The following is a 24,670-nucleotide window of genomic DNA, read 5'->3' on the forward strand; positions in this document are numbered from 1 at the left end:
CATCTCCAAAAATATGTTAAACCATGTAAGTCAGCTGGCTACAAGCTAAATATGTGCAAGGGGGTAGACATTAAATATTTATCAATAAAAAACTTATTGTAATTACTCCTTAATGTTCCATTAAAATGAAAAGAATATACACCAAGCCTGTTTATATAATTTTAAAAAACGAAATTATAAATTGCTAATTATATGGCAATGACAAAATAAAAGAGACATTTAGCAAGTAATTAACATATATGATGCATATAATGATCATAGTATAAACATCCACTAATGTAGATGCATATAAACCATACCCTTGGACCTAAATAACAAAGACAAAATTCAGAATTTTTGAATTAAAATATAAAGTAAGTGCCCATGAGTAATAGGAGTATCATTTTCTTTTTACAGGAGAGGTAGGTACATACATGCACATTAATCAAGAAACAACGTAAGTGAGAGAAGGTTTGAAAACCGTACTATCTTTTATTTTTGCCGTGAAAAATAAACTAGGAGCCTATGATTAAATACTAACTCAAATAGAGTGATGTACTTAAATTTAAAATACTAGAAATATGCTAAGCTGATGTATCACAATCCGAATGCTACTTATCCTAACTAACCGGTTCTACACTTCTTGTTTATACAGATAATGCATTGCTTAAATCAAGTAACCATAGAAAATTAATTAAGTGGGCGTTTGGAAAATTATATTTCATTTCAAATCAGGGATTTTAAATGACAGAATTTGAGTTGTCATTTCAAATTCTCATGTTTATACTAATATTTGAATGTTCTCGATTTCAAATGAAATCCAAATCTAAATTCTCAAACACCTTATTTGATCAAATCCAGAGTTTTAAATCAAATTCAGTTTCCCAAATGGTCCATAATATAATATCACGACTTTTGATCTTTATGAAATGATATAATTAATTATACAATTTAAAGATATAATTATAATTCCTCTATAATTATAATTATATAATTAATTGATTCATGTATTTATTTGTTGGTTTGGATTGGGAAATTTAAGGATCCGGCGGTTTATTCTTAGAGACCTGAAATTTCCGAATTTACATCTGATATAAAAGTTAAAAACGGTCCAAGGGTGCAAAACAAACAGAAATTCAAAGTTAAAGGTGCAACTTGTAAGGAAATATAAAATAGACCCGAATTGAAAATACGCCCAAAAAAATGGGTTACAAAGTGCCAATTACTCTTATTTTCTTCTGTTATAATTAGTAATTTACTGAAATGTCCCCGCTTCCGTTAAAGTTAACCGTCTTCTTGGATGCAAAGTCGTCAATGGGTTGTCATAGATACGAAATTTATTTGACGGGGTGCAGTGGAAATAATGTAGACCCAAATAGCAAAAATGAAAATAAAAGTAGGTTACAAGCTACCAATTACTCTTTAAATTATTATGACTATGGATTTGTGAATATTATTTTTATCTAATATTTAAAATTAGTCAAATTGATTTTATGAGTTTAATGATAAATTGTTATAATTTTGTAATTATTATTCTTGTAAGTCTCCGTTGATAAGATTAAATTTAAATCATGAAAATTGTCTAATTTGACATTATTATAAAGTTTCAATTACCTAAGTTATTTGTTAATCATGGATAAATACATGTCAATATTATATTACTGTGAAAAGTATTGATTTTTGTCCAAAATATGATATCTTACTTTCAAATAATCTTCTTATTAATTTGTTTTACAAAAATACAGCTTTTTTCCAAAAAAAATTCACTAAACATGAGGAATGAAACTATACAACCAAATCAACCAAATTGTTGGTTGCACCTATTAAATCAAATACAATCCCTTCAATTTTTTTCTAAAAACATAAATAGAAAGATGAATTTAGTTACTTTCAATTGCAACTTAAAAACTAGGCCCCATAAGTAAAGCTAAAAATAATCTTGAGTAAAAGGTGACCCACCTCATTTTGAATCTCTAATTTATAATGAGTCGGGTTCTAATCAAATATTATAGAATTCAAATTCAAAATTAAATATTTTCGCATCCAAAAATATTATATAAATCCAATATTTGTTAGGTTTTGGATCGGAACGAGTATTTTTCGAATATTCAAAATTATGAATAATATAATCAATTTAATATTATTTATGCAAAGATCATTAATTAAAATTTTATAATATTTAAAATTAAAACACAGTATTTAATAAGTTTCAAACATATTATATTACATATTGACCTGATGATTTAAATCTAAGATATGTAAATAACATAAAATTTAGTATTCTATCACAAATGATTTTTTTGTAAACACATAAAGGTATATTTTAAATAATAAAAAATTATAATTTACTAAATAAAGGTTGATAATCTTAACATTAATCTAATATTAATCAAGTAATATAATAAAAATATATAAATTATATCTTACATCTAATTTACCGGAAATATTTAGTTACTTAAAATACTAGACCCCATAAGTAAACCTAAAAATGATCTTGAGTAAAAGGTGACCCCGCTCATTTTGGACCTCTAATTTACCCGAAATGTGTTATTAGTTGAGAAGGATGGGAAGTGACAAGATCGCTTGTTTTAAAACAGTGGTAACACTAATATTACAATGACATGGTTTAGGGTATTTTACTAATGTGTGTTTTGTTGCTTTCCTTGCAGCGGAAGGATCGAGGGGGCATCATCATTGTCTGCTGGTGATTGGAGTTTACTGCCTATATTACAACTCATTTCGGCAGCCGTTGCTGTAAAACAATCCAATCTTCAGTTTAAAATATATCCAAAACATACAAGACTTGATGCTTGTAATATGTCATGCTATTTAGTGCATTTTAATGAACAAACGGCGTACTAATACTCCCTTCATCTCATTTTAGTTGTCGCATTTCCTTTTATAGAAATCAAGTTAACCAATTTTCAACCAAAAATTAGACGTTTCTAAGAATATTTGAGTGCTGCATTGAGTGAACGAAAAGATTAGATTCCCATGCAGAGTCCGGAGAAGGTCTCGATGTAGACAGCTTTACTCTTCTTTCATAGAGTAAAACAGAGGTTGTTAGTGACTAACGCACGCAGTGTTGTGGAAAGAGGCAACAAATTTGGGTAGTCTAGCTTTAACTGCCCTGAAGCTAGAGTTGCTGTTCATAGTTCCGTTATTATTACCTGTGCTCTTGAACCTCAGACCATCAAGGATAGGCGTTGTCACATCTACACATCAGGACTTCGTCACACCTTAGGGATGGAAACTGGAGCTATACATGACTCGGGCTTGATAAGAGAACAAGATGATGAATATGAGCTACAATTAGCTGCAATGGAAAGAGTACCTGCATACAATCAAACTACAACATCACCCTTTGATCCAGGTAACTATGTTAATACCACTACAGAAGATCAGGAAAATGGTAACATGATGAAAGTTGACATTCCCAAGCTTGGAGTTCTAGAAAGACGTGCACTTATCGACAGATTACTAAACAAAATCGAGGAAGACCATCACAAATTGTTACTCAAACAGAAAAGAAGACTGGAGAGGTATAAATTAATTTCTCTGGTCCACTTATTTATATATAAATATTACTTGAACAGGCATATTCATAGTAAAAATGTAATTGAGTTGCAATTTTTTTCCCTCTTCAGGGTGGGGCTAGAATATCCAACAGTTGAGGTCAGGTATCAAAATTTATGTGTAGAAGCAGAATGTGAGGTTGTTCATGGGAAACCTCTACCTACTTTGTGGAACAGCTTAAAAAGGGTTCTCTCGGTACGTCCAATGCAAATTAGTATCAGCAATTCAGCAGTATAACTATCTAACCCAGCATTACAACTTTTATAGTACCAATGTTAACTGCTTGAATTAAATGTATACTACTTCAAGAGATAAAATATCACAGGAGAGATAAAATATCACAGGCTTATACATCCAGCATTCGGTGCCACGATAGGCTGAACACTAATGACAGCATTCACAGAATTGTCAAGAATAAATGAATAGCTTTCTCTTTTAATATGCTTGTTTACTAAGAACTAATCTGCAAAATCGTGTGCACAACAATTTAGGACAAGTAATTTTCCCATGAATCAAGTTACAGAATCTCTTCCCATCCCACATTATGTTATGTGGATGTACAAACCATTACTGATACTCTCCGGTCATTTGCATTTAAACTCAATCAAACCATTTTCCTCGAGAAGAGAAACGCATGGAGCAAGGGGACAAAAAAAGCTGGCAACATACATATATACAACATACCTAGATGATTAGATGCACGAAAGCTCCCACGCCAATATGCTTCTACATGTATCATAATTTATCATATAAATGATGTCAATGACAAACAGGCTTTTACGAATATTATATGGCGGAATTCTCGTGCATACAAGATCAAAATCCTTAAAGACATTCATGGAATTATCAGGCCGTCAAGGTTAATAAACATCTCAGTCAATTGTCATATAGCTAAACTACGCACAACTTACATGCAAAAACTTCTTTTGACAGGATGACACTATTGCTCGGGCACCCTGGATGCGGGAAATCCACGTTATTGCTAGCACTTGCCGGGAAACTTGACCCGAGTCTAAAGGTTCTCATTAATGCTTCATATTCCTGAAAAATATATGCTAAAAGGGAAATCAAATTTTATTCATAAGATGAAATTCATGCAGTAATCCACAATTTTTGCAAAACATATATGTATCAAATCAGTTGTACAATTACAATTTTAATATCTGAATCAATCATCACAATACTACTACAGTAACTGATGACGTGGCCTGATTCTTTTACATATTAAGAAAAGTAAAAAAACTTTTCAGCGACTTACAAAATGGCCACTGGCTCAGGTTTATTCTTTAAAATCTTCAATTAGGTCACTGGAACCATCACATACAATGGTTACAACTTCAATGAATTTGTACCTCAGAAGACATCATCTTATATAAGCCAACATGACCGACACACTTCTGAGATGACAGTAAGAGAAACCCTTAATTTCGCTGCACGCTGTCAAGGCATTGGTAGCAGAGCAGGTAAGATTGTTAATGTAACTACAAGCTTGACAGACTGATTTAAGAATACCTAATCCTGCAGTTGATTCATCTAATTTTTTACAGATATCAAAGAAGAAGTCTGCAGAAGGGAGAAACAAGCTGGGATTATCCCTGAACCAGATATTGACATCTATATGAGAGTAAGTAAATACTACATGAATCTTTGGACAAAACTTGAAAATGTTTTGTTTTAACTTTAAATTTAAAGCTGCATTGAAGAATTTGGCCAGATAAAAAACCCAATAACAAAGCTCTTTATTTCACTCATCAAGTTATTTTATGCTAATTACTGTCACTAATAAATTGAACAAAACAGGAAGTAGCTACCGAAGGGCTAAAAGAAACATTACAGACTGACTATATTTTAAAGGTACATACTACAACAAATAAAAAAGCACCAACTTATATACGCTTTTTTCGTAACTAAAACTAAAAAACATATATTCTCAAATCATATAATTATACCATTCAGATACTCGGACTGGATACCTGCGCTGATACAGTGGTGGGAGATGCAATGAGAAGAGGAATATCAGGTGGTCAAAAGAAAAGATTGACAACAGGTGATATTGCACTATACTCATGTTTGGCTCAAAAATCTTATTTATAATTAAAAATATATAGCCCAAGAATGTCCAAGTCGGTAGAAAAAAATATACATTATAGGATTAATAGGTCTCTCTTCAGATAATTCCGAAATATATACACAAGGGTATACTTTTATATTTTGTACACATGTGTCTTGTATCAACATGTATAAATAAATTTGAGCTATCAAAGAAAAGAACCACGTAAACAAGCACAAAACTAGTGGTACACAACATATCCAGTTATACAACTTTACAGTAGAAGACATATTCTGCAAAGCGATTAATGCCAGTCTCAATGGATTAACTAGGATTTGTTTCATCTATTGTATTAGTGACATAACATGTTCATTCCATCATAACATATTTCCCATATGTTTCTTTGTACCAGGCGAAATGCTAATTGGTCCTGCTAAAGTTCTTCTTATGGATGAAATATCAAATGGTTTAGATAGTTCAACCACTTTTCAAATAGTTACTTGCCTTCAGCAGTTGACTCACATTACAGGATACACCACATTGGTGTCACTACTTCAGCCAGCGCCAGAGACTTTCAGCCTATTTGACGACATTATCCTGATGGCTGAAGGTATGACTATATACCATGGACCAAAAGAAAATGTATTGGAATTTTTCAAGAGTTGTGGCTTCAGGTGTCCACCAAGAAAAGGCATTGCAGACTTCCTACAAGAAGTATGTTATGTGTCTCTAACTAATTTAACTATTGAGATCTCAAAAATCGGTCATCATGGATTGATTCGTCTTTAGCATCACTATTTTTCAGGTTGTTTCGGTAAAAGATCAAGGACAATATTGGGAAAATATAGAGGAACCTTACATCTATATCTCCGCTCAAGACTTTGAGAGAAAATTCAGAGATTTTTACGTAGGGAAAGATCTGGATTACGAAATTTCTCATCCTCTTAATAAAACTGAAATCCAGAAAAACCCTTTGTCCCCTAAGACACGCTCTGTCAAAAACTGGGAGCTGTTTAGAGCTTGCATGGCAAGAGAATGGCTTCTGATGAAGCGCAATTCATTCGTTCATGTATTTAAATCCGTGCAGGTATTAATTACTTATATCTAAACTTTATAAGCAATATTTCATAATCACCTACTTCACGAGTCCTTTTACTGGTCTGGCATTTATGTTCATGCAGCTTGTTATCACTGCAATTATCACAATGACCGTTTTCATTCGTACACGAACAAACCTTGATGACACCCATGCAAATTTCTACATGTCATCTCTATTTTATGCCCTCGTCAGGATAGTGACGAACGGTGTCTCAGAGGTGTCCATGACTTATTCACGACTTCCTGTCTTCTACAAACAACGAGATTTTTACTTCTACCCGGCATGGACTTATGCTATTCCAGCTTTTATTCTAAAGATTCCATTCTCATTCCTAGATGCTTTTCTTTGGACAGTCCTTACCTACTATGTCATCGGATACACTCCTGAACCTGAAAGGTGCAAGTTCCCGTAGGAGTATTAGTTTTCCTTTAAAATTTAAAGAATGTTTTATTTTTTCTCCAACTACTATTTTCTACTTACATTATGCATACACAGGTTTGTTTGCCAACTCCTCCTGCTTTTCGTTCTACATCAAGTATCAATATCATCATTCCGTTTGCTAGCTACCATGTTGCGGAATCCATCTTTTGCCGTGTCTTGCAGCCTTTTCTCCATGCTAGTGATGTTTCTATTATGTGGCTTTATAATTCCACAATGTATGACCCGTGATCAGTTACTATATAACTTCTTTTTCCTAAAGAAGTAATACTGTAAAATGTTTTATCTAGTACTCACTTTTTGTACTTGTTGCAGCCTCTTTGCCTGCATGGCTACAGTGGGGCTTCTGGATTTCTCCAATAACCTATGCTGAAATCAGTATCTCAACAAATGAATTCCTTGCTCCAAGATGGAAAAAGGTGTGTCCAGACTCCAGACCCAATTTGCTGCGTATTATACTTGTTCACCGCACACTTATCTGTAATAATACCTTTTTCCATTTGGTATTGGTCAATTATTGAAATTAAATACTCATACACCCTACCTGCACTGAGGTTCGAACTGTCAACCTCTTGTTATCAAATAGAAGAGGGGCATTCACTACGTTACCCTGTCAGATATAATTTGTCGAATGCTTGTTTAAATTTCTTTCCAGGTCTCGTCTACAAATTTTACGATAGGGCAAGCAGTTCTGACACAGCATGGACTCAACTACAGTGCAAACTTTTACTGGATATCAATAGGAGCACTGGTAGGATTTTGGATGGTTTTAAACGTTGGATTCACCTTGGCATTAAGTTGGCTAAAGTGTAAGTTCTTGACATGACAATCATGAGAAGAATTATATAGAACTACAAGAAGCAATAAATTTCTATACACTAACCTGCATCTGACTATCATGTTCTTTTAGCTCCAGGAAGATCTCGCACAATTATATCACGAGAAAGCATCTCCAAACCAAAAGCAGGATGCAATTTGAGTTTCCCACAAGCTCCTGCAAAAGTCAAACAACTAGGTAAAAACTAATTTATACAGGTGACATAGTGGTGTTATTTGATCACTTGCTACATCTGAATGATGCAAGCATTAGGTAACATTAAACATCAAAAGTATCATTTCATTATGGAATCGAACAATAACAAAGATCATATTATTCAACAGGGATGGTGTTGCCTTTTGAGCCTGTGACATTAACATTCCAGAATGTGCAGTATTATGTCAATACGCCAATGGTAAACTTCAATGTATTAAAGCTTCCATACCACAAAAAGGGTCCCATTTTTTTCTTCATTTAGTTGGGAAAACCAGCAGAATTTATGTGATTCATGAAATTTAGCATAAAAAATCATTTCAATAATTAAAGTACTACTGATAAAACTTTTCATTATGCTCTTAAATCAACCAACCCAATGGATTTTGTATCTGCTCTAAATTTTTAGCTTTTACTCGAAAAAATACAAATGACTCTTTCTGTTGAAAGGGAAGTATAAGTGACTAAGCTATGACAGAGCTTATACTGATGAATAACATCTTCAAAACACAAGCAGAAAATGAAAGAGAACGGCTTTGAAGAGAAAAGGTTACAACTTCTTCAAGATATTACAGGATCTTTCAGACCTGGAATTCTGACGGCTTTAATGGGTGTTACCGGAGCAGGGAAAACAACACTCTTGGATGTTCTCTCGGGACGTAAAACTAGTGGTAACTTTGAAGGAGAAATAAAAATTGGAGGCTATCCAAAGGTGCAGGCTATATATTCACGATTATCTGCTTACTGCGAGCAAACGGATATGCATTCTCCAATGGTCACTATAAAAGAATCATTGGCATTTTCAGCTCGGCTACGTTTGTCATCTCAGCTTACTGAAAGTAATAAAAATGTAGGTCATATTCATTAATAAGTGATAGAGCTATATATTTACTATAAATGTGAATATGCATAAAGAAAAAAAAATGTTCTTGGCAGGGGGCCTAATTTTTTTTTTGCAGTCATGTTATACTAAATTCTTTTACAACTTCTACAGTGTGTCTTGACAACGAGATATGTCTTAACAGGAATTCAACTAGATCAACGTTTCCACAATATTGGATTCAAACAGACATACATGCACAAAAACTTATCTAACTACCTGTCTGTTAACTCTTTCAGAATGTTTATGTAGATAGAAGAATACTGAACCAAGTTTTCCTTGTTATAGGAATTTGTTGAAGAAGTTCTTAGCATGATTGAACTCGACGATATAAAGGATGCATTAGTTGGCTTTCCTGGTGTAAATGGTATCTCATATGAGCAGCGAAAACGGTTAACTATTGCAGTAGAGCTTGTTTCAAATCCATCAATAATATTCATGGATGAACCAACTTCTGGTCTAGATGCTAGGGCAGCAGCAATTGTAATGCGAGTAGTTAAAAATATTGCTGATACAGGAAGAACAATTGTGTGCACTATACATCAACCGAGCATCAACATTTTCGAGGCATTTGATGAGGTACCTTAATTCAATAAAACATGAATGGACATGTCAAATTCTGAACGCGGATTATTATTTTCTTACAGCTACTTCTAATGAATAGAGGTGGACATATAATATTTGCTGGACCGCTGGGTCCGCAGTCGAGTAAACTGATAGAGTATTTTGAGGTAAGAAACAGGTCCAGCAGACTTTGTTCCTTTCTTCTCTAATCTTCTCCTATAGTCAACATTGTTCACAGTTGATTCTCAAAACTTACAAATTTATAACTAAGAAAACTTACAGCTCTTCACATATCCCTTTCGCTCTTTTTCTTCCTTGCAGGGAATTCCTGGAGTACCAAAATTACAAGAGAATTCTAATCCAGCAACATGGATGCTAGAGATTACGAGCGCATCTACAGAAGTTCAGCTTGGTTTGGATTTTGGTCAAATATATAAAAGGTCTCATTTATATGGGTAAGAATGAACCATCATACTGCAAATATCCATTTAGATCCTCAACGATCAATGTCATTACGTAAGCAAATCAGTTTTTGTGTGTTGCCCTAATTTCATTTCCTAAATTACACAATATGTTTCAAACTAAGGATTCCTATCATGAACTCCACCCATCTATAGGAATGCAAGTTAGATGTTATTTGTTGTTTCCAGAAGAACAGGAAATGGATTCATAGGTCTATACTGGTCCTAAATTTTAATTTTCTTAAATTTAACAGGAATTACTTTAGGTTCCATATATGGTCGTTTATCTACTTTTATATTCTCAGAATAACTAGACAAACAAAGTACAGAGTATAACTGGAAATTAAATTCTACAGATGATAGTAGATAATATAGCCCATTTTGCTATTTTTTTCAAATGCAGGAAAATGGTGGAACTAGTTAAAGATCTGAGCTTTCCAGTTGAAGGTTTAGGACAACTAAAAATTTCCACTTGCCTTCCACGAAATGGATGGGAACAATTCAAAGCATGCCTTTGGAAACAGAATCTGTCATATTGGAGGAGTCCTAATTACAATTTGGTGCGGTTAACATTTATTACCATGGTGTCTTTGCTATTAGGAGGACTACTTTGGCAGAAAGGAAATGAAATGTAAGTACCCGTTTCACTGATTAAAACAAGGGATGCTAAACGGATACAGAATAGCGCATTTGTGAATATAGCTGTGGACTTGAGGAAACATATGGAACCACCTTAGACACATGACTTGATATAAAAATTATCCCCTGCCAGTTTCATACTTTGCAGTCAATATAAGTGCATAAAATCTAGTACTCTACATGTATCAGACTCTCAGCAAGAACTCTCTATAAACTACAAAAAACTATAAACCCTACCATGAGAATTGCCTTCTTCTAGAGAAGCTTACTTGTAAATATTTTATCAGTCTACATATCATGCAAATAGATGTTTCTATGTTTAATGAAGAATGAGTGGTGTTTTCATTAGTATGTCTAAAGAATATCATTTCACTGTATATAATAAAATGCTTACCGGATATTTTGTCTGGCAGCAATGACGAACAGGACTTGTTGAACATATTAGGCACCATTTACATATTTGTTCTATTCTTGGGAATAGCCAACTGCTCATCAGTTCAGTCATATATAGCCACAGAAAGAGCTGTTGTGTGGAGAGAAAGATTTGCTGGAATGTACTCCTCTTTGGCTCATTCACTCGCACAGGTTCATAATTATTGAAAGGCATATGGTCCTGCTATAGAAAACTCAGATAGTTTCATTATATAAACAATTAAACAAGATATATATTCAAAATGTTTACAAAGATATGTTATCTAAAATGCTTTTCAAATGTTGCAGGTGGTGATTGAAATTCCATATCTTTTCCTACAAGCATTTATATTTGTGATAATCACATATCCAGCTATAGGCTTCTACTGGTCTGTCAACAAAGTATTTTGGTATTTTTACACAACATTTTGCACTGTTCTCTATTTCACTTACCTTGGCATGCTTCTCTTTGCCATAACCCCATCTCTGCAAGTGGCATCTATAATGGCAACCTTCAGCTACACCATACTGAGTCTCTTCTCTGGATTCTTGATACCTGGACCGGTAAGCCAATTGATTCTCTCTTCACCCTGGAAACAAAGTTTACGCAATTACCCACACACACACTACGCATAAATGGATACGCGTATATATATTGGTTATCAGTAACTTATTTTTTATTCCTACCAGCAAATGCCAAAATGGTGGGTATGGTGTTACTGGTTATGCCCGTCAGCCTGGTCCCTGAGAGCCATTCTTACATCGCAGTACGGAGATATTAGCAAGGAGATTCAGGTATTCGGAGAAAGGAAGTCAGTAAATGACTTTTTGGCGAATTATTTTGGTTATCATCACAGAGATTTAAATCTGGTAGCATCAGTTCTATGTGTTTTACCACTTGTCTTTGCATCTGCCTACATATATTTTATGGGTAGGCTCAACTTTCAGAAAAGGTAATTGCAAAGCTTTTTGAAGCTGTAAAAATAAGTATTTTTTAAAAACTCTTGTAAAATATACACATAATTAAATACCAAGATGGGAAGTGTTATTCATTTGAAAGTGTCTGGTGGTGATATTATACCTTTCTCAACAAAATAAGGTGAGAGCTTGCAGCAAAGAGAAATAAAGAGATTAGGCGAATTGAGGGTGGTTAAAATATAGGAAATGAGAATCAATGCAGTACAGCTGTGCTTCCAAATAACAAAGGTGCAACAACAATCATTACAAATTCAACTACACCATTCTGAATGCCAACATTTGCACTCCAATCGCATGTGTAAATAAAGAACAAATAAAGAACGTAACCAATAATTTAGAATTGACGAAACAAGATCGATGCACCAAAAAGAAAACGCATCATTTTAGTTATATTTGAACTTGTATAATATCTCCCAACTAGGGCCAATTATTTGTTTCTAGTACAAAATTCAACTATTGATACAAGAACATAACTAAGAGTAAAGTTCAACAAATTTTAACTAGGTATTGTTTATAAGGTACCATTTAATAGTGAAAATTGATGCAACAATATACTTCTATTCTGGAAACACTCTATTGCTTTATCGGAGTGGGCTATGATACTTTTTGTAGAAATGTCATATAAAAAAGAGATTTTAGCGTAACTGCATAGCATTAAAATTACTATTTCCCCAGTATTTATAGTTTTGTATGAGCATCCATATTCCATATCAGGGAAGAAAGGGATTATGAGACGGATATGCCTCCTTCTGCCTTTTGTAAGCCCTGATCAAAATTAGAGAAACATATAAATGTGTGGCACCTAGGAACAATAACCATCTAGATCACAACTTAAGACTAGATTTTACCTTGAAGCAAATGACCCTCCGAGTGCAAATGTTCCCAGAATGATAAAAAGAAAAGGGACCCCAATTAGAGCGCTATTTCTTTTTCCTCCATGTGATCTTTGACCACCATATCGTACAACTCTAGAATATGTTCCTATTCAGATCGTAAATTTAATCCAATTATTAAAATAATATTTTTTTTTATTAAAGAGATACCATATCTTGCAACTTTTGGAGCAGAGAAAACATTACGACAGCAAACTAAATTTTAAGAAAGATAACCTGAAGCTGACCCTTCTTGTCTGACACCTGTAGTATCAACAAGGATAAAACGTCAAATCAGATAATGAGTTATACAAAGTTTTATATTTTTAAGAGGACAATTTGTTCATAAATATGTCCCAAAAAAATTAGCAATGCTTTAACAGCTTACAGACTCGACAGTCCAGTGGCAAATCCTGGTAATTGCAATTAGCTAATGCAACCAAGACGTGGCTGGAGCACTTATCTTATTTAACTAAACTTAGCATTACTTGTTAAGAAATTTCTATTCCAATTTCCAATAGATGAAGATGTAGATTGATGATACAGGCTTTATCTAAAAACTAATAAATTGAACATATGATGCAATTAATCAATCCAGTAACAACAATCAATTAGGTGGATATCAAAACTAGCAACAAGTTGACATAGAATGAAAACTTTACTAATAGACCAATACAGATCAGAAATCAAAAGTTACTAAATGGTAATCATCAGCTATATTACGTATAAAATTGACTACACAAGAAATTATATTGCTAATTAATTATTACTAACTTATCATGAAAACTGCATAAGAAAATGGCAGAACAATTTTGTCTGATTATGCCATGAAATGTTGTGAGGATGATTCCAATAAAAATTTTAAGCAGCAACAGTTTCGCAAACCAAGGTTGTTGGATCAAATTCTAATATTATTTTACAAATAAAATAAAAAAGACTCACCAGATAACAGGTATGTGTAGGCTTCTGAAACCTGCAATAAGCAATTAGCTATCTCAGCCTCGAGCTAATAAAATACAAACAAACAATAAGAAGTGCAGAGGAATGCTACTCTATGAGATACATGAGAATCGACTATGTTTTATGTACTTTAACTATGAAGAAAGGAAAACTCTCTCACATAAACATAATAGTTTACAATTAACTTCTATGGCTTCCGTTTCGTGCAGTCGACAGTGTTTCACATTCCAAGTAATTTTAATATACTCCCTACATTTGACATAAATTGATTCGAATGATTTTCTAATTTGTTCATTAAAAGATGACTCTAAGGAAGTTTGAAAAAAACATTCAATGGACACTATCAGTTGGATATAGACTAAACCGTTATTGTACATGTTAAATGTTATTCTATTTGTTACAAACAAGTTAAACATCACAATATACATATACGTGTGCGCGTCAAGTGATCAAAAAAATGAAAGTAAATGAAATTTCATGTTAATATTTCTCCTCAGTAAATAGTAGTAGTAATTTTAAACCACAGATTGCAAACATAGTTCTCAAGTTCAACATTTTTAAAGAAAACAGGCCATCATTTCTGATATGGAGTTGCTACTAATCAAACATTGTAGAACTTGGTAAACATACTTCACTAAAATTTGATGCCAAATTCTACAACGGATATAACTAAGGCACGTAAATAGACTACATTCCGACGCTTACCAATTTAAACCTGCACTCCGCATTAGGCTTCTGATCAATTGGAAAACGATCCGGATGAGTCTCCCAAACCATCTTCTTATACGCCTCTTTAACCTATACTTCATACACCGCAATTACACAACACTTCACAGAATCCAAATACGATTAATTTTTAACTAACAATTCGGCATTCGCAAAGACAATGCAGTTGGTTATACATTTCAAAAACAAATCATCAAAACCATAGCACAATCAAATGAGCTTGATCAAGATTAAAGCTTGCTAAAGATTGTACCTTTATTACACAAACTACATATCTAGTAAAATGATGCAATTTGATATTATTATCAAAATCACTAAAATACCCAATTCTTGTAAAATCACATAAATTTAATTTAGATCATCATCATTTAATTGCAAAAATCGAAATTTTATATGAGTTATTGTGTGTGTGAATCAGTGAGTGTGATAAATATAGATAGAGACAATAAATTAGCACCTGGGAAGGAGAAGGGCGAGAATTAGGAGGGAACCCAAGAAGGTTAATGGCTTCATCAACACGCATTTCCACAAATTTCAATTCTTGATGTTTTGTATAAATTAATGTTTTGTATAAATTATTTAAGCACAACTGCAAATAATAATAGTAATAATAATAATCTGACACGAGTACGACAATTGAACTCCCGGCAGCTTTCTTTGAAGCCACGACTATACGAGTTCGTTGGAGTTTTGTCAGCCCCTTGTTTTTCTTTTCTTTATACATATATTTTTTTAAAATTTGCATCATTACAATCTCTAACTTTTTGATATTAAAAAAACATGAAGCAACTATAATCCAATATTATAATATTGCTTAAATATATCATAATGTTCAATAATTAATTTTTGTGTGCGAAAAAACAGAGTTAATTATCCATCTACCCCGCCTAATACGCAAAATCGTGTCGTATATATGTGTTTAAAAAAAATAAGTCATGCGAATTTTCATTATACGCATCAACTGTTGATACGTAAAAAAATTGGGGTGAAAAATCAAAATGCCCACCATTTGGAAAAATTTGCTCAAAATAACTATTGGCGGGATGTTCCGCCTTTTTTATCCACTGAATACGCATGTGAGGATGCAGATTCAGTTTTTAAAATTTTAACAAAGACTACGCACGTTCAACATACGTATTCATTTTTTGTTTTTTTGAATACGCATGTTGAACATTCGTATCTTTTGTAAAATTAAAAGTGAATATGTATGTTCAACGTATGTATTATTTGTTAAAATTTAAAAGGCTGAATACACATCCCTGAAATGCGTATTTTGTGGGTATTTTGGGTGGTTCGCGCACATCTGGGCATTTTGGACAGTTAAAGGTGGAAAGTGGTGTATTTTGAGTATTCTTTGAAAAAGTTGTGCGTATCAAGTGCGGCAAACGAAATTGTGCATTATCATGATTATACGACAGATGAGTTAGTGTGTTTAGGAGATATTTTGGGTATTTTCTGATGTAATAGATACTAGCGCCATGAAAATTGAAAATGTGATATTTTTATGACAAACTCAAATTCTCAGATTTCTCCTACTTTTTAAAATGAAATGACTTTTATTTGACCCAAAAATAGATTTTTATCCATGAGTATATATAAATAAAAAAACGTCATTATTTAGATGTGGAAACAATTTTAATATCAATTTTTTTGAGAATAAAAGATCAAATATTAGCAAACTTGCATTAATTCTAATTGTGCTGTAGAAATCTTTTTGTATTAATGCATCTGTGTAAAAAAAATGTTTTAATTCAATTTTATAAAAATCAATAACATTGATAAATAAAAGACTTCTCTCTAGCTTCATTGCATTTCATTTAGATGAAGTGCAAATTAAGATGGAAAGTGCTACACTGTGAAGCCTGCCTAATTTTGCTTTGGCTTCTCTTCAGAACTTTCAACAGCAAGCCCTTGCAAACAACCTTAAACAGGTTTATCCTTGTTGATACAGGAAACAAACTACCAATGTAGTACTACTCTTTTTCTAAATATAAAATCTGGTAATTTTTTTGATGTAGTTGTGTTTCAAGAAGTAAGAATAACATCGAAGTCGCTTAGAGTCCATTCTGCCACTTCATCTTGGTTGCTGACAAAAATTTCAGTTCCAACATCAAGAGATGTCCATATTCTTCTAGCAGGGGTTGTCCCCGGATCCTGCATTGACGTTTTTATGCGAAATTTAGATAAATCTCAATAAATATGGCGAAATTTAAACACTATACGTGGATGGAACTCTTTTACTTTTAACTTGCTCACCTGATAGAAGTACAGTCTGCTTGAAAGGCCGCCAACATCAAGCTCCCAAGTCCTTGCATCGCCAACCCAACCGTCTCCTTGTTTAGTTGGATATCCATAGTCAGCCCATATAGGATGAGGAAGCAATTGCACTAGCTCTTGAGCCTGAGGGTTGCTATAAGGATCACAGGTGCTGTATGGAGCTTCCAAATATTTGGCATTTCCTGGAGCACAGTAATAGTGATAAGCCCCGTAAGGGAAGTTGGCAGTGTCATTTCGGTATATCTTGACATTGTTTGGAGTAATGTGATATGGGGGACAGTTGATTAGATTTTTGGGATTGCACCAAGCTTGGGTAGCAGGGTTGATAATCATCTCACTGTATCGGGTAATGTCTGTGAGAACATCTCCATTGCAGGGTTTGCCATCGTTCTTCCAGCAGCTGCCTATGTCAATCAAGTAGAATTGGCTCTTAGGCCCTCCTCCTTGTTTCACGTTCAAGGTTAACTTCACCTTGAAATTAGGTGACTCGGGAAGCTGGAAACCGAATGAAATATTATTTCCCATGTTGGAATATTGCACTTTTTATCCCACAAAAAGATGCGGTGTCTAAAGAAACCTAAAGAAGTTACTCCTGTATTCCAATTTTCTATATCATCATAGAAATTAAAGCAGTTTTCACTAGTAAGTTCAAAGCATTTGCGGTAAATTCATTTGGTTTTCTTCTAATAACGAAAGGTTAGCTGTTTTACAGGACTGAAGTAAAAGTCACTTGTGACTCCGCGAAAGAAACTTAGGGGTAACTACACAAGGTCTAACTTCCTACTTAATTTTTCAAACAGCTAGTCAATTATCGTACAAACACGGTAAACATCATCCAAACAACTCTAAACTGGCATGCTTCTGGCTTTAGTTTGAATTATGGTTTATGTCGCATCATAAAAATGGTACTCTTTCAATTTTAATTTATAGAATAGAGACAAGCAGAAACACTAGATTCCTGATATCCCCACTTTAGTTCTAATGTTTTGGTAGACTCTTAATTGTGTTGTTCTATTTATTCTCTTAAATTACACAGACTGGAGTTTGGACCCAACTAACATTGTTAGAGATAGCAAGCAATGATTCACATACTTTCACCAAGAAGTCAACAACCATTTGGTAATGTAGGGCCAAATTACCTTGTCAAGAAAGTATCATAGAGCTGGTGACCTAAAACTCAATAATATTTTCATAGTGAAGAGTAAAGTTTTAAATCTTAACAGATTTGTCATAATGGTCTATCTGTGGTACTTGCACATGGACATTCATCTGATAATTGTAAGAGTGGTCCATGAAAAGCATTTGCTAAATTCTAACTACTATGAATTACTAGTTGGTGACAAGCACAAATTCAAATTTACATTATTCTTAATAAGTATATGAAGATAGAAAAACAGATAGATAAAATTTCAACTCATAAACAGGCACAAGCGTATCTGATTACAAGTTACCTACATTGCTAAAATTCAAATGTTAGACGTAATGTACTTACAGTTTTGAGCATTCCTCTAGTGTCATAGTGGTAGCCTCCGGAAAACCCTTTGGTGGCATCGGCTCTTAGGTACAGCATAAGCCATGGATACAGCTTCGAAGTTTTAAGTTTATGCTTAAATTCCCAACTCCCATTACCAACTTTTTTCTCCCAATTTACCTCATAATAAGAGTTTCCGCTGTTTAATCCACCTCCCTGAGATCCCAATTCATAGCTGCCGGAAAAACCTCCTCTCATCATGCTACCATCACTAGAAAGACTAGTCATATCATGATGAAACAATGGCTGATTCATACAGTTATTTCCAGGACAGGGAAATCTTCCCGGCTTAAAAGGTGGCACCTTTCTACCATTTTCTGGGCATAAACCAGAGTTTGTATCATAATTTCCATTTTTCAACATAACCATCCAAAATTGCCATGGCTTAGGTTTATCATCAACCTCACATAAAGAACCTAAATAAACCTCCTTTTCAGCTGCATACAAGTCTACATTATTCAATGCTGGTGAACTTAAACCTGGAAATGACTTCCCAACTCCAAGTTTGTTATTAGCATCACTTACTTTGTGGTCTAAAGAAATCCCTTCACCTAATTTAATCAAATGAAAAAAAACACAAAAAATCAAAATCAAAACAGGAATAAAAGTGATAAGAAATAAATGAACTACATATCACATGATGTAACAAATTGTTGTACTTACTCAAAAAAGAAAAGATTTACCATTTGATAAAAGCATTCAATACTACATACATTAAAGAACATGAAACACAGTGTCAGACATGAAATTTCATCAGAAAAAATAGGAAACAAAGGAACACAATAAATACTTGAAAAGGCAAGAACAAAGAAAAAGAAAATGGCCCACCATTGTTAACACTGTGTGTTGTTGTAAATGAATGAGTTGTTGAAAGATCAAAACAATCAGCAGCTCTTGGGCTACCCATTAAAGGGGCTTCTTTACCAACTTCATTGCAGAAATTCCAGGCTTCAAATCCAACTCTCAGCCCATCTCTTCTCATGCCAGGGTCACCAACTGCTGACACACTGTCTGCAACTTTTGCAGAAGATAAGTTCACAACAAAAAGTAACATAAATGGTAAAAAAATCTTCATGGTTGTTAAATTTTGAGTCATGGATTGCAGAGGAGTTGAGTTACCTCATTGTGTGTGAAATAAATAGATGCCTACAAGAATTTTATATATTGTGAAAATGGTTTAGCTAGCTAGCTGGACAGAAGAAATGATGTATCTTGTGTTGGCTTTTTTCAAGAAAGTAGTCACTTTTTTCTCAGTGTATCTGCTAGCTGCTAGCATGACATGATGACCATAAGTTACTTATGCTTTATCTCTATTCTTTAATTTAGGAGCATTAAGCTACAAACTTGTAACTGCTATAACAAAACACAGTTCAAAGTGTAACGTCCAGGTCCCACTTTATTTATGTATCCATATCTATCCTAAATTGTTGTCATCAATACTACAAGTTTAAATATGAAATTGTAGTGCACTGATAAATTTTTAATGTTTCAAGGAATGTGTATTTGCAGAGTGACCAAGTATATTTTAAGTTATGCTCTACAAAATTTTTATTTGTTGAGAGACTAGTATATTTGTAGAGTAAATTTTTTGTTGGGGCATGCATAAGATCTTGAAAAGTTTTTTCAATTTTTTACCTATATTCTTCCCTTGGTAAATTTTAAAAAATGCAAGGTGAAATAGTTAATAGGTTTAAATGTATGAAGGGGATATTTATTTATTGACTTGTTTTATATCAAAATATCCACACACAGCATGTGATTTATAATTTTTATATATTTTTAATAAAATTGAACTGTTTTCATTTTTTTTTTCAAATAATTTCTACATTCTCTAGTCTCTCTCAGTCCCATATGTCATATCTGCTCTGCATTTTTAAAAGTTAGGGGAATGTTATGGGCCTCTGGTCATGATAGTATCTCTGGGTTGGTCAGCCCAAAAAATAAGGTTTCAAAAGATAGGCCCAATATAAATCCCAACACTATTCATCTGTATTAAAATGTAAGTCCATTCTGTTTTGCACTGCACTTTGCGTGTTGGTAACAAAGTTTCCAGCAGATAGATATACCTTAAAGCAATAGTATTAAAAAAAGTGGGAATATTATTTGTCTCTATTCTTAGGAGATGCTCAATTATGGTTCAGATTCACATGTTATCTTGGAACTTAATAAAATAGTCGGCAAGTTGGGTCTAGAGAACATTATTCTTTACTTCATTCCAAAAAGCAACCTAAATATACATTTTGCTCTAAGTGCCAAGATGTAACAATATTTTCTAGTATTTACAATGCAAGTAATACTAATGATTTCCCTTTTCATAATTCTTTTGTGCTTAGATTACAAGGAAATTTGTACCAGTCACACAACTCACAATGATGATCTCAATGCTCTTCTTATCATAAAGTTTAATATACCTACATGAAAGTAACAAAGTACAATAAGAAAACTACCAGCAAGTCTAAAGGATCTCATTGTCCATTTATAGGATCAAAATATTTTACCTCATATAATTTTTCGAGTTTTCAAGTATTTACAACTTCCCCATAGTCCATGCATATATCTTCTACTGCAAAATGTACCTTCTTCATATATGTTTATACATTACGACATACACTACAGATACTATCTGGTCACTACTAACTGGACCTTCTATGCTATAACCTAGCCCCGAAGAGATCAGGCAGAGTAAGCTTCCCGGAATTATTGCGGTCAAGCTTGTTAAATTGATCACATATCTGCAGTATGTCTTTCTCTGAGATCTTTCCCATCTCTTTAAGCTTGTACACAACATATTCTGATTTGCTGACAATGGAAAACAAAAACTTGGATTTAATATCTAAGAAATAGAGAAACAGAAGAATAAGAAAATTGTAAACCTACATACTCATGAATTCAGTGTTATTAACTTTGCCTTTTCAATCTAGAAAGCAACAATGTTATGTTGTTTAATGGGTATTTGGCATCCAATTATAAAACTATTCAAGCAATTAGAAAATAAGGAGTTAAAAAGATAAACAAAAACAGAAAATAAAACAGAGGAAGAGACCTTTTGTCCATATTAATAAATCTTGTTTTTTGCTAATATGACGGTCATATAATCTCTTGTGCAGTGAGGAACGTGTGACGAGCAATATGACTTTTAATGTGGCATGATAAGGCCGAGCCTACCATGCTTGTTCTACAAAAACAGTCTCCAACATGAAGTGCAGATACATTTATTTTTTTGCTAAATTATGAATTGCAAAAATTGAAAAAGAACGGGGTGGACATAGCTGCAGGAATTTCAACCCACCACTCCCCTAACAAATTATATACACAGCTATAAGACGGAGCAAACACCAATAACTCCGCATTACGTTTTCTCTTAAAGCTGCAGACAACAAAACCAACGAATCCAATGCTCACTTAATATATCAGTAAAATCACTAGAAAACAGCACAAGTACTAAAATATTACATTTCATCATAGATGCTTTCATGAATAAAAGATTAATATTTGTAGAATTATAATATATGTGCGCGGATTTATAATATATGTGTATGCTCGCACATATGAAGGGGCAAAAACAAAAGGATCTTCTCTTTCAACAAAGAAAATAAAGTGCATCAAAAAACTCAAAAAATAAAAATTATAAACACCAGAGTATATTACCCTTCTAAATTTTTCAAATTACACATGTGAAAAACCGACAGCACTAATTTTATAATTATTCCTTCAGCATCTATTATAATATGAATATATGATCAGTGTTCTAAGATTTGTCCTAGACGGATGCCAAAATAGTAGGCAGGGACAAACGTCCGGATTTTGTAAAAATCAGAAAATTAGGTGTTTTATGCGAACAAATAAGAAAAAAACAACCTGCACAGAAAATTTTAGCCTGTGCAGGAAAATTTAGACAAAATGGAAAAATTCGGCAATTTCCATGAATATTGGTGAATTTGTTATCTTGTTTGAAGTTTTATGAGTTATTTTATGTTTTTTTTGGATATGTGATAAAGTTTTAGTAACTTCAAGTTTGCTAACATTTTAATGTTTATGTTGTATTAGTGATTGGCTTGAATTATGACTTCATTGACTTTAAATTATGCTTTTTCATTTTAAAAAAACATCTGATAATTTCTAATGATCTGATTGTAGCTACAAAGTACCATAACCTCCTAGACCTGCCTAACGATTACTAGAAAACTAATTGTGACATCTGCATTTAAAGCTCTATTCACATGTGAAGCTCCGTCTGTTACACAGTAGGTCTTTTTTCCATAACCAAACATCATCTCACGGAAGTCTGATGCACACTAATTTGTAAGCTAACTTCATCAAAAAAACGTGACTCGTAGGCATCCAGCTTTTAATGCTCAACTAACTGTTGTAAGTTCCTGATGTAAGTTACATTTTCCTCAAAATCTATAATGGATTCTTATCAACATATTACGGTGACAATCATAGTAACAAAAATACACCTAGTATTATGCTAATTATCAGTAATGTTGTTTCTAGATACAATAATAAAGATCATAACCTAACATAGAATATATGGAATAGTTATCCACACTACTTTCGAAGCTAAACGATAAAATAAGATCGCAAGCATACCTAATGAAGCCATTGTGATTGAGATCAGCAGCAACCAAATCCTCAACAGTTATCTCCCTATGCAACACCCATTTTGCAATCCTCCGGTGCCTCTTATCAATCCTGGCCTCAGCCAAATACAAAAAAGCCCTCGCCACTGCCAAAGTCGAAAACAAAAGCCAAATTGCAGCAAACAACCTCCCTTGGGGAGACTTAAAAGCTCTATCACCATACCCAACAGTCGTAACAGACATCACCGATAAATAAAAAGAATCAATGACACTCAAGTCCTCCACAAAATACAACACAATAGTCCCGAACCCAATACACAAGAACACGACTCCAATTGCCAAACCAACCTTCATCCTAATCCTCATTCTCCCTTTCACCTTATCATAAATATAATTCCTAACCGAAAAACCCTCCTGCGATTTCTCCTCAATGCCAGTCAAAATCATATTCTCTTGCAAATCAAGAACATAATTCACAACTCCAGACAACAAAATATCGATAAAACCGAACCCAACCAACACAAACAAGCAAGCAAAAATCTTAGCAGCAGAACTCGAAGGTGCAATATCTCCATAACCAATTGTACACATAGTGACAATGCAGAAATACAAAGCATCAATTATAGGATTGGTTTCGATACCCGAAAAATGATCACGATTAAACGAATAAATAAAAACACCAAGAGACAAATAAATAACCAACAATATAGCAGCTTGTCTAACCAAAGAAGAAGAGTCAGGCACAGGCTTAGCAATGTTGTTGGTAAGATCAGTCATAATGGTCATCGCCGGCGCTGTTTTGCACCGGTGAAATTGGTTTTTCCGGCCACTCTGAAAAGCAAAAAACTGGGAAAATGCAGAGGCCTCAGACTCAACATCTTCAGCATCATAAACAACATCCTCATCATTACTAGAAGTGTAGCTAGAAGAAGGGTCTTGAATTTCTTGAGTGATGGAGAGATTGGAGGAGTTGAGAGAGAAATCTTGATGAATATCAAGAAGGGTTTGTTTGAGGTGTGATGGTTCTTGAAATGAGTCTTTTTGTTCCATTCAAAATAGAGAGGGAGAGAGGGAGAGATGGGAACCCACTTGAGAAAGTTGAGTTAGATACAGGAGAGATGTAAGTATAGGATGAGAGATGAGAAGTGAGTTTGTGTTTGAGAATAAACAGCGTTCCCCAATGAGATGCACAAAAGTCCCACGGGCCGGGTCCGGAACTTAAAAAATCCGGATTTTAACGGGCTTTAATTTTGACTGGGTCGGGCCTTTCGAAAATGTCAGAGTCCGTTTTGGTCCTCGAGGCGGGCCTAATTAGGTTTCTTTCCGGATCGGATTAGATCGGACCAAACTTCTTTCAAATTTAAATCAGATCGAGTATTATTAAAGATTTCTAAGAATACATGTGTTAGCAACTGGATCATCGTAAAACTGTATTAGTTTGCATGGAATATTTTATGAAAATATTTAAATTCGGCAAAAAAATAAACATTTTTATAGAATAATACGTTTTATCATTGTATGATAACAATGATATCCAAATATATATAGTGTATTTATTATATATTTTCTTTCATTATTTATGCAACGAATCATATAAATAATATTATTAATCACAA

The 24,670-nt window shown here is 33.6% G+C and overlaps 4 protein-coding genes across 15 annotated transcripts in view; 1 reads left to right on the plus strand and 3 right to left on the minus strand.

Moving 5' to 3' along the window:
- Nucleotides 1-11,763, plus strand: part of LOC141686312 (pleiotropic drug resistance protein 3-like) — a 35,971-nt gene extending 24,208 nt beyond the window's left edge. The window contains exons 2-24 of the mRNA XM_074491354.1: nucleotides 3,169-3,521; nucleotides 3,627-3,750; nucleotides 4,329-4,414; nucleotides 4,489-4,573; nucleotides 4,859-5,018; nucleotides 5,103-5,179; nucleotides 5,356-5,409; nucleotides 5,512-5,602; nucleotides 6,018-6,319; nucleotides 6,411-6,692; nucleotides 6,787-7,100; nucleotides 7,200-7,360; nucleotides 7,458-7,561; nucleotides 7,798-7,951; nucleotides 8,053-8,157; nucleotides 8,304-8,374; nucleotides 8,690-9,022; nucleotides 9,341-9,631; nucleotides 9,700-9,783; nucleotides 9,938-10,071; nucleotides 10,481-10,708; nucleotides 11,130-11,301; nucleotides 11,437-11,763. Coding sequence (XP_074347455.1) covers nucleotides 3,169-3,521; nucleotides 3,627-3,750; nucleotides 4,329-4,414; nucleotides 4,489-4,573; nucleotides 4,859-5,018; nucleotides 5,103-5,179; nucleotides 5,356-5,409; nucleotides 5,512-5,602; nucleotides 6,018-6,319; nucleotides 6,411-6,692; nucleotides 6,787-7,100; nucleotides 7,200-7,360; nucleotides 7,458-7,561; nucleotides 7,798-7,951; nucleotides 8,053-8,157; nucleotides 8,304-8,374; nucleotides 8,690-9,022; nucleotides 9,341-9,631; nucleotides 9,700-9,783; nucleotides 9,938-10,071; nucleotides 10,481-10,708; nucleotides 11,130-11,301; nucleotides 11,437-11,763 — 4,092 coding nt within the window. The remainder of the gene's footprint in view (nucleotides 1-3,168; nucleotides 3,522-3,626; nucleotides 3,751-4,328; nucleotides 4,415-4,488; nucleotides 4,574-4,858; nucleotides 5,019-5,102; nucleotides 5,180-5,355; nucleotides 5,410-5,511; nucleotides 5,603-6,017; nucleotides 6,320-6,410; nucleotides 6,693-6,786; nucleotides 7,101-7,199; nucleotides 7,361-7,457; nucleotides 7,562-7,797; nucleotides 7,952-8,052; nucleotides 8,158-8,303; nucleotides 8,375-8,689; nucleotides 9,023-9,340; nucleotides 9,632-9,699; nucleotides 9,784-9,937; nucleotides 10,072-10,480; nucleotides 10,709-11,129; nucleotides 11,302-11,436) is intronic.
- Nucleotides 5,806-15,354, minus strand: LOC141683639 (protein CAJ1). 10 transcript variants are annotated; one of them, XM_074488379.1, is made up of 14 exons: nucleotides 15,121-15,354; nucleotides 14,643-14,735; nucleotides 13,920-13,950; nucleotides 13,215-13,241; nucleotides 12,954-13,086; nucleotides 11,815-12,870; nucleotides 11,581-11,717; nucleotides 11,111-11,329; nucleotides 9,272-9,635; nucleotides 8,918-9,005; nucleotides 8,026-8,136; nucleotides 7,440-7,511; nucleotides 7,185-7,343; nucleotides 5,806-7,093 (listed from the first exon to the last, which is right to left on the minus strand). In XM_074488379.1, exons 1-6 carry the CDS (start codon nucleotides 15,184-15,186, stop codon nucleotides 12,816-12,818), a joined length of 405 nt encoding a protein of 134 aa, XP_074344480.1. In that variant the 5' UTR covers nucleotides 15,187-15,354; the 3' UTR covers nucleotides 5,806-7,093; nucleotides 7,185-7,343; nucleotides 7,440-7,511; nucleotides 8,026-8,136; nucleotides 8,918-9,005; nucleotides 9,272-9,635; nucleotides 11,111-11,329; nucleotides 11,581-11,717; nucleotides 11,815-12,815. The 10 variants fall into 10 exon arrangements, with proteins under 10 accessions (XP_074344480.1, XP_074344475.1, XP_074344477.1 ...); XM_074488374.1 differs by having other exon boundaries at nucleotides 8,760-9,005; XM_074488376.1 differs by having other exon boundaries at nucleotides 7,440-7,620; nucleotides 8,760-9,005.
- A 1,084-nt stretch (nucleotides 15,355-16,438) lies between these two features.
- On the minus strand, nucleotides 16,439-19,770 carry LOC141687175 (uncharacterized). Of its 2 annotated transcripts, XM_074492364.1 has the most exons (5): nucleotides 19,591-19,769; nucleotides 19,300-19,482; nucleotides 18,433-19,022; nucleotides 16,920-17,435; nucleotides 16,439-16,817 (listed from the first exon to the last, which is right to left on the minus strand). In XM_074492364.1, the coding sequence occupies exons 2-5, from the start codon at nucleotides 19,451-19,453 to the stop codon at nucleotides 16,689-16,691; spliced, it is 1,389 nt and encodes a 462-aa protein (XP_074348465.1). In that variant the 5' UTR covers nucleotides 19,454-19,482; nucleotides 19,591-19,769; the 3' UTR covers nucleotides 16,439-16,688. The 2 variants fall into 2 exon arrangements, with proteins under 2 accessions (XP_074348465.1, XP_074348464.1); XM_074492363.1 differs by having other exon boundaries at nucleotides 19,300-19,770.
- A 997-nt stretch (nucleotides 19,771-20,767) lies between these two features.
- On the minus strand, nucleotides 20,768-24,248 carry LOC141687290 (two-pore potassium channel 5-like). 2 transcript variants are annotated; one of them, XR_012560984.1, is made up of 3 exons: nucleotides 23,065-24,248; nucleotides 20,970-21,270; nucleotides 20,768-20,882 (listed from the first exon to the last, which is right to left on the minus strand). XR_012560984.1 is itself a non-coding variant. In XM_074492508.1 (2 exons), the coding sequence occupies exons 1-2, from the start codon at nucleotides 24,102-24,104 to the stop codon at nucleotides 21,123-21,125; spliced, it is 1,188 nt and encodes a 395-aa protein (XP_074348609.1). In that variant the 5' UTR covers nucleotides 24,105-24,248; the 3' UTR covers nucleotides 20,914-21,122. The 2 variants fall into 2 exon arrangements, 1 of the variants encoding a protein (XP_074348609.1); XM_074492508.1 differs by lacking the exon at nucleotides 20,768-20,882 and having other exon boundaries at nucleotides 20,914-21,270.
- Between the last annotated feature and the right edge of the window lie 422 nt (nucleotides 24,249-24,670).

Source organism: Apium graveolens, chromosome 9 (assembly GCF_009905375.1).
Source record: "Apium graveolens cultivar Ventura chromosome 9, ASM990537v1, whole genome shotgun sequence".
Taxonomy (NCBI): domain Eukaryota; kingdom Viridiplantae; phylum Streptophyta; class Magnoliopsida; order Apiales; family Apiaceae; genus Apium; species Apium graveolens.

What these genes read in the sequence shown, in the direction of transcription:
- LOC141683639 (XM_074488380.1), bottom strand. Translation starts at nt 15,186, where the DNA reads ATGCGTGTTGATGAAGCCATTAACCTTCTTGGGTTCCCTCCTAATTCT. An exon ending in CTCGCCCTTCTCCTTCCCAG is followed by an intron (nt 14,736 to 15,120) that starts GTGCTAATTTAT and finishes TATGAAGTATAG; the next exon opens with GTTAAAGAGGCGTATAAGAA. An exon ending in GGAGGGTCATTTGCTTCAAG is followed by an intron (nt 12,871 to 12,953) that starts GTAAAATCTAGT and finishes AATTTTGATCAG; the next exon opens with GGCTTACAAAAGGCAGAAGG.
- LOC141687175 (XM_074492363.1), bottom strand. Translation starts at nt 19,567, where the DNA reads ATGACTCAAAATTTAACAACCATGAAGATTTTTTTACCATTTATGTTA. An exon ending in AACACACAGTGTTAACAATG is followed by an intron (nt 19,023 to 19,299) that starts GTGGGCCATTTT and finishes TGATTAAATTAG; the next exon opens with GTGAAGGGATTTCTTTAGAC. An exon ending in CTAGAGGAATGCTCAAAACT is followed by an intron (nt 17,436 to 18,432) that starts GTAAGTACATTA and finishes TTCGGTTTCCAG; the next exon opens with CTTCCCGAGTCACCTAATTT.
- LOC141687290 (XM_074492508.1), bottom strand. Translation starts at nt 24,104, where the DNA reads ATGGAACAAAAAGACTCATTTCAAGAACCATCACACCTCAAACAAACC. An exon ending in AATCACAATGGCTTCATTAG is followed by an intron (nt 21,271 to 23,064) that starts GTATGCTTGCGA and finishes TTCCATTGTCAG; the next exon opens with CAAATCAGAATATGTTGTGT.